Raw genomic sequence first — 7,524 nt, forward strand, 5'->3', positions numbered from 1 at the left:
AGCAGTAATTGATGTGTTAAACCCGTTTTTCTCACTTCGAATTGTCGTCCGCCCCATCTAATTATGCATTTTTTTTTTCCTCTTTTTCCTTTCGTTAAGGTAAGCAAATAATAACATTTCAAAAATGCTATTTTAACCTCATCAACTTACTTTCTTTTAATAAAATCCATAACACATGAGCTGTAAGTGTTAAAAGAAAAAACGTTTTTGTTAACACTCACTCCCGGATTAATGTATCTATCTGTTCTATTCGTAATACATCCACAAAGACGTGTCAAAGATTATGTAATGTAAACTCTTGATTACCGCAAATTTCTGAGAGAATGAAAATTGCTCACATATTCGTCTTAGTTTGATTTTTGAGTTTGAAAAATTGGCTTGATTCGTAGTCGGAATTATGCTTGCAGTATGCAGAAAATAATTACTTACATGTCATAGTATATATACGCTATTGATCCGATATTTCGAAAATATATTAGTAAAATTTTATTTAAAAACCCTATGCACAAAAATGAGATGTAATTAGTGGTATGGTTTAAAATTCTAATATACAAGTATTTCCTACAGTCGATCGATAAATTCGAAAGTCCAGTACTATGCCTAATCTGATGTATCCACTTTAAGAGGATAGATATGAAAAGTTTCGCTTCTAAGTAATCTTTACACGTGATAATGACTTTGTTTACCCGGCTTCGATTCTTCAATTCGACAAATGCTCACTTATTGAAAATGATGTTTATTCCTTTTAATTTGAGCCATTATCAAGCGATTCAACACAAGTGTACAAACAAAATAGTATTTCTACTGTTTATATCACTCTATGTTATACGACTTATGGAAACTTTCAGTACGAGTTATTTTGTAAGATGTTTAATTAACAAGTTTATTAAAACATAGGCCGGCGGCATTTGTCTAGTTATTAAAAGCGTCCTTTCTGAACGAGAGTTTCATGTGTGCACCATTCTAAGATTATATAGCAAACTTTCACAAACTAAAATGTGAGAGAGTACAATGTGAAAGAATAGAAAAGTATATATAAACGAATATATATATATATATTGTTGCGAAAAACTCATATTTAATTTAATGAAATGAGGTTGGATGAAAACTAGCCGATTTCCTAAGAAACGAAATTCGAAAAATTTTAAAACCAAATACGCACTCATGACGCTTTATCTGCCCCATGCAGCTGGCAAGTGTCGAAAAAATTAACAACAATTCGCAGAAAATTTCGCAAAAAGAACAAAAAAAAAAAAAAAAATAATAAAATAGGGATTAACACAAAAACGTCACAATGAAGCTAGGTATTGCTGGCTTGCTTGTAAAAGGCTTTATAAAAGCAGAATATTTGGGGAAAGGCAAAGTCATTTGAGTCGAGAAAGTTGAACCATAACGGCGAGCAGGAATTGCAACATTAATGTATAAGCTGTCGTAAACAAACCATGCCATAGTAAATGCATCCCCTCAGAATTGTAAATGACATCTAAGTTATTTCAGAAAATCACAATGCACTGGTACGAACTTAATCTCAAAAGGAGGTGAAACCTATTTTACGTTATAATATATACGGTCGATGCATCAGGCTATACGTGCAGCGTGATGATTGGCCGAAAGAAGTGAGAAAAGAGAAAGAGTTTATGGCGGTGACCGCGGCCTAGTGATTGTGCGTCTTCAATCGGCAAGTTTATGCCTGGCTTTACGCTTCACTACAGCGAAGCCCAAAGTAAACTCTATCGAACTTTAGGTGTGAATCCGCGAACACCGGCTTTGGTAGTTAAAATTTTTACCTAATTAACTGTTCAACGGATATGCCTTCAATAGAAGATAATAAAAATAAGACACTCTTGTGAATGAAAAAACTATGGAAAATTTAAATTTTTGCAAAGCCCCTCCGCTTGACTAACTACAATAGGCGTAATCGTTGTTCCTCGTTAAGAACGTATGGGCAAAATTTTAATATTACAAAGCAATTATCAAGACCTTTTGACTTTTATTCATCGGTAGGTAGATGGACACATGCGCATGTACGGTATGAAAACGTTATGGTAATCAGGAATGCATACACTTCTCAATAATTATTTGCTTTTCCCAAAATTTTCGAAAAATTTTCAATCTCTTTATGTGCACTTACGATCTCTTCGTGAAAAAATTCCTATTGTAGATGGGTGTTGTTAATATACAAACTATAAGCGGCATGGCGTCAAAGTGATTAAAGTTTACATAATGTATGTGCATGCTTTCGATAAGTGAAAATGCGAGGGCTGCTTGTCTTGCATGTTCACTCTCTAAACCAAAAAGGTAGTTTAATATAGAGCACTTAAGCAGATGTTCTGAGTGAGTGATTCCATCTATTACTTATATGGATTGGCCTTTTTCCTTTAAATCAATTATTACCGTTTTGTTTCGTATTCGCGTCCATTATTTAAGAAAAAGTAAGCATATAACCGAAAAACTTTTTTTTTATTTTTTTCTTTTTTTAATGTTTTGCACTTAAGTCTATGAAAATATTTCCTCTTAAAAGGTATAAAGAGAAACAAAAAAAAAAAAAAAAAAAAAAAAAAAAAAAAAAAGAGGAAGAGGAAAAAAATTAAAAAAAAACCTTACTGCCACGTTCATTGAATATTATTTCCACATCGAGTATGGTGCCAAATTGCTGCAGGCGAGCCAAATATAACACAACAACAACAATGCACAAGACACAGACACATAATGTGGAAGAATACAAGTCATCCAGTCATACATTGGAAGAAGCATCAGCAGTACAGTAGTGGTAGTAGTAGTTTTTATCGGCATCAAACGAGTATAGAAAAAACAAATAACAGAAAAGAGAGACAGTAGTAGTAGTAGTAGCAGTATTAAGGTGTTGGTAATAGTAGTAGCAGTAATAGCAGTAGTAGTAATAGTAGTAGTAGTAGTAGTATAAGTAGTAGTAGTAGTAGTAGTAATAGTAGTAATCGTAGAGAGTAGAAAGTCGAGCCATTTAAAAAAGCATACAATTGGCAGGATGCATGTTAAGCGTATAAAGTTAAAAAAAAAAAAAAAAAAAAAAAAAAAGAGAAATAAAGTAGAAAACAAGATTATAAACCGGAAAAAGAGAACATTTTTTATTTATTTTATCCGATAGTGTGGTACGCTTGCTGTTGCACTTGGATAACTTACCCCGAACATGGCTCTTAAATCAGGATCACGAAAACGAAAAGGTATATTTGAGACGTGCAAACGTTTCGGTTGATTTTTGGCATCGATTGTTGCGGCTGACGGTGTGTTGGCGGCAATAGAGGTGGTTTGTTGTGGTTGTTGTTGTTGTTGTTGTTGTTGTTGTTGTTGTTGTTGTGGGACTAGAGCAGATGTGAGACTGTTAGCTAACGGTGCATTTGCATTTGCCTGTAAAGCCGACGTCATTATGCCACCGGCGGCAGCAGCATTTATACTGGCTATAACTTGAGCTGTGCTTGAGGATATCAATGGAGATGGCGACGTATCAACTCCGCTCACATTTGTCGAAGCTGAGATCACAGCCGGCAATAAGCCAGTAGCAGACGAAGTAGCTGTCACCGAAGTAGTCGCCTGACCACCAGCCGTACTCTGTTGTTGACTAATCGCTATCAGTTGCTGTTGTTGTTGTTGCTGCTGCTGCTGCTGCTGTTGTTGTTGTTGCTGTTGCTGTTGTTGTGTTGGTATTAACATATCGCCCGAACCAGGTGCTGATGATGCTGCCGGTGCTGGCGTTGCAATACCGTTCGTTGTGACATTCGAGCCATTTGTGTCGGAGGCAGAACCGCCAGTATTTGCACCGGTTATTGTGTTGCCATTAATGGCCTGACTTTGGCTTGAGTTAACTGCATTAGCTGCAGTTGCGGTGGTAGCTGAACATGTAACTGTGCCTTGAGCTGAGGTAGCTATAATACCACCTCCACCGCCTGAACCGCCACCGGCATTACTACTATTCGCCTGTTGAGCATTATTGGTAACGTCAGTTTCGGTTTTTAACAATACTGAAGACTATAGAAAGCAGAGGCAGAGAATAGAAAGAAGAAAAAAACGTACAAAGTTTAATGCGTTAAAGAAGACAAACATAAATATAAATTCCTTTTGATATATTGCACTAGAAAATATGGAAATTAATGTTGATATTTTTAGTGCTGTCACAATAACATCAACAACAACAACAGCTAAACAAGTGTCACCAAAGAAAAAAAAAAAATTGACTAAACAAGACAAATAAAAGTCAAGTTGAATTTAAAATAAAATAACATGTAAGATAACATCAAAGAATGGGCGGAGGGACAGCAAAAAAGAGAAATTAAAGAAGAGCGATAGAGAGAGAGAGAGAGAGAGAGAGAGAGAGAGAGAGAGAGAGAGAGAGAGAGAGAGAGAGAAACAGAGAGCGAGAGTTAGAGAGAGAGAGAGAAAGACAGCGACTAACAAGCGGACAGACGGAAACCCAGGCAAAGCAAAGCGAACACAATACAGTTATAAGCATATACAGAGTATAACTATACAGAAAATAGCATTACGAGTAAACACAAAAGCAAATGACAAATCAAATGCTAAAATAAATGCAAACTGGCAATTGTAACCTACACACACACACACACAGACACGCATATATATATATATATATATATATATATATATATATATATATATACATATGGCAAAGAGAAAACATTACATTCGGTTCAAACCGAACATTTTAATGCCCCGAGCGCCACGGGTTTGGATATGATATTTGACTGCAACTTAAAGAGACTTAACTTAAGACATTTAAAGACCCGTTCACGGTCATAAATTATGATAAAATTGTGATCATTGCCGATCGAATGCAGGCTTCTTTAGAGATAAGTTCAGTATGCGTCCTTAAGTTTCGGATGAGCATTTGTGTATTTCATTTTTTAAAACCTATCTGAAGAAAGAGAGCAAAATTATTATGTTTTCGTCAACCATCGATGGGCCCACCAGCAAATGTTTTGTAATTTTTGAAACTTATCTGATAGGAGTAAAAATAGATCGAGATCGAAGAAAAACTCATTTTTTCTTTCGATGAGATTAAGGGCTAAGCACAAAAAATTACATTCGCCTTAGATTGAAACTTTAATATCGCCAATGATTATAAAATATTTTATTAAAGATATGGGTTTCAATTCACCCAACAGGTCACCCAGTGTTTGTTTTGGTCTTTTAACTGGCTTTGAAAATTGAGAATTGACGGCAATATCTTTCACTGGCCATAAGTTCCAATTCCACGTGATCTGAGATCACACATTAAGTAGGCGTACATATGTCCAGTGTCAGTGCCCCATTTTCACTTTTTTAACAATGGTGGGCGTTCCAACTGCAGACGCTAAACAAATAAATCAAGTTTATCAATCGAATGCTGTTGAAGAATGTATGTCATTTGTCGATGGAATGAAAAAATGTTTAAAAAAAAAGTTATATTTAATTGGCTTTGCGATACTTGTTAACTGAATAACTCGCATGTATTCCCCTATCTACCTAAATTTTTCAAACGTTTTCAAAAGTTTTCATCACTTTACAGTCTGCATAAACTGCAGTCATTCAGCCTATCAAACGCATAGATAAGGTTTGGGAATAAATATGATTGTAATTGGATCACTTCTGCGTCTACTAGTGCGCAAATAAAATTTCAATATTTTTAACGTTTAGACGTAATGGTTGTGATAGATTGTAGCTTTGAAAAGCCACCTATGATGGAAAGTAGAGAATTTATCATTTTCAGTCTCTCTTTTTTTACGCCTATTAGTGGGATGGAAAAGTTTGAACGTCATTGACGAAGCAGCCACCTTCGTGCTCTTTACAGTTTGGTTTGCGTACTAGCCGCCCGCTAATTTTATCAGATAATAAATTTCAATCCGCCGTCTTTACTTAAAAAGCAGTCTTCCAATCACAACCACTATCACCTTAGTTATCATCAACTTTGAGTTTCATTCTGTGCTCTTTAACTTTTGCAGTCACACTAATTTGATATGCAACATCCAAAATGGTTTAACACGTCGCCAACGTCAAAATTGTTCATCATGATCCTAACAGTAGTAGTAGGCAGTAAGTCGTAATAAAATTTTACTTCTCTACTCTCACCCCCCCCTCCCATTTTTTATTAACCTAATGCAAGGGCTTTCACATTATCATCCGAAAGCAGGCGTTATACGGTTTGTAAATTGTTTTTGTTTACTTTAAAAAATCTTTTTGTTACATGTAAACTATTGTTTAGCTTCTAGCTGAGTGTTCGCCAGGGCACCGGCTAACAATGGGTAAGATGGACTGATCTAAATTCAATTACAATTTTATTTGCACGCTATCTTTGGGCTCTCTTTTCCATATGCATATGAGGCTGTCTTGCAAAACAATGCAGTAAAATTAGTATACCCTTCGGCCGGTATATGAATAGAATAAAAATTGCAAATACACAAAAGTATTTGTTGATTGGTGTAGTAGTTGGGTATTTTTCTACACCAACACAATCATATATATAGAAACAAATAGTAATAACAAGGCAATAAAACTGACACAAATCATGTCAAGTTATATCAGGATGGTTGGAGCTTAACAATCAATAGAGAATCAGCTCTTAAGTGTAGGCAAGGGTTAGCAATACACTGAAATGTATATATTTTTAACTTATATATACATATATATATATATTATTGAATGAATTTTTTGGTTCAGGATATTAAAATTATGGAATATATTTGGCTATGAGAATACGGTTGAATATATGAATTTCACTTTAGCTTGTGCATCATGACATTATTAATATTATGTATATATATGTATATATGTATATCTGATTGCATGTGTGTGTGTGTGTGTGTGTGTGTGTGTGTGTGTGTGAGCGTGTGATTGTCTGTGTAACTAGCGTGGGAAATCCCTATGGAGTGGAAAATTTACGTTGAATATATAAATGTTTATATGACTCTTGGGTATGTATGTATGCATCAATATGTATATGAATATATATTTATGATATATACATGTGTATGTGCCAGTATATGCAATAATAACGAAAATTGACAATTTTGCAGAAATCTTTTTCCTTTTATTTATTTTTTTATTTTTTTTTCGTTTACATTATATTTGTTGTTTTTTCTTCTGCGATAAACGTATGCATTTGGATTTTATGAGTGCGCCTGTACGTTTGTCTATGTTTGCAGTGTGATTGTATGTGTGCCTCAAGTGAAAATTTAAATAATGCTTGTACAGAATTGTCCCTTCCCCTTCATACTTTTAGCTCTATTGCGAACGACAACAATAACAACAGCAACGATATTGAAAATCCCATCATTGCGAGTAAAAATACATATATATACGCATACACGAGTATATAAATTGTTCAGCCTTCAGCTATTCATGCATGCATGAGTTTCATGTTTTATACATACTCATGCACATGAATATGTATGCGTGTATAAATGTATGGGTAAAGTTGCATTGGTTATGCAAAGTGTATGAACTGCAACTTGGGTTTTTTTTTTTTTTTTTTTTTTTTTTTTTTTTTTTTTTTTT

General features: G+C 34.6%; 1 protein-coding gene across 16 annotated transcripts in view; it reads right to left on the minus strand.

The window, feature by feature from the left end:
* LOC119632371 (sex determination protein fox-1) overlaps positions 1 to 7,524 on the minus strand; it is a 373,741-nt gene that overhangs the window by 88,998 nt on the left and 277,219 nt on the right. For 15 of the 16 annotated variants that reach the window (XM_038025241.1, XM_038025246.1, XM_038025249.1 and 12 more), the window contains 2 exons: positions 3,160 to 4,002; positions 2,600 to 2,653 (listed from right to left, as the gene is read on the minus strand). In XM_038025241.1, the coding sequence (XP_037881169.1) occupies positions 2,600 to 2,653; positions 3,160 to 4,002 (897 nt within the window). The remainder of the gene's footprint in view (positions 1 to 2,599; positions 2,654 to 3,159; positions 4,003 to 7,524) is intronic. The other variant, XM_038025243.1, reaches the window with a different exon arrangement.

The sequence above is a fragment of the Glossina fuscipes genome, unplaced genomic scaffold (genome assembly GCF_014805625.2).
Source record: "Glossina fuscipes isolate IAEA_lab_2018 unplaced genomic scaffold, Yale_Gfus_2 1, whole genome shotgun sequence".
Lineage (NCBI taxonomy): Eukaryota > Metazoa > Arthropoda > Insecta > Diptera > Glossinidae > Glossina > Glossina fuscipes.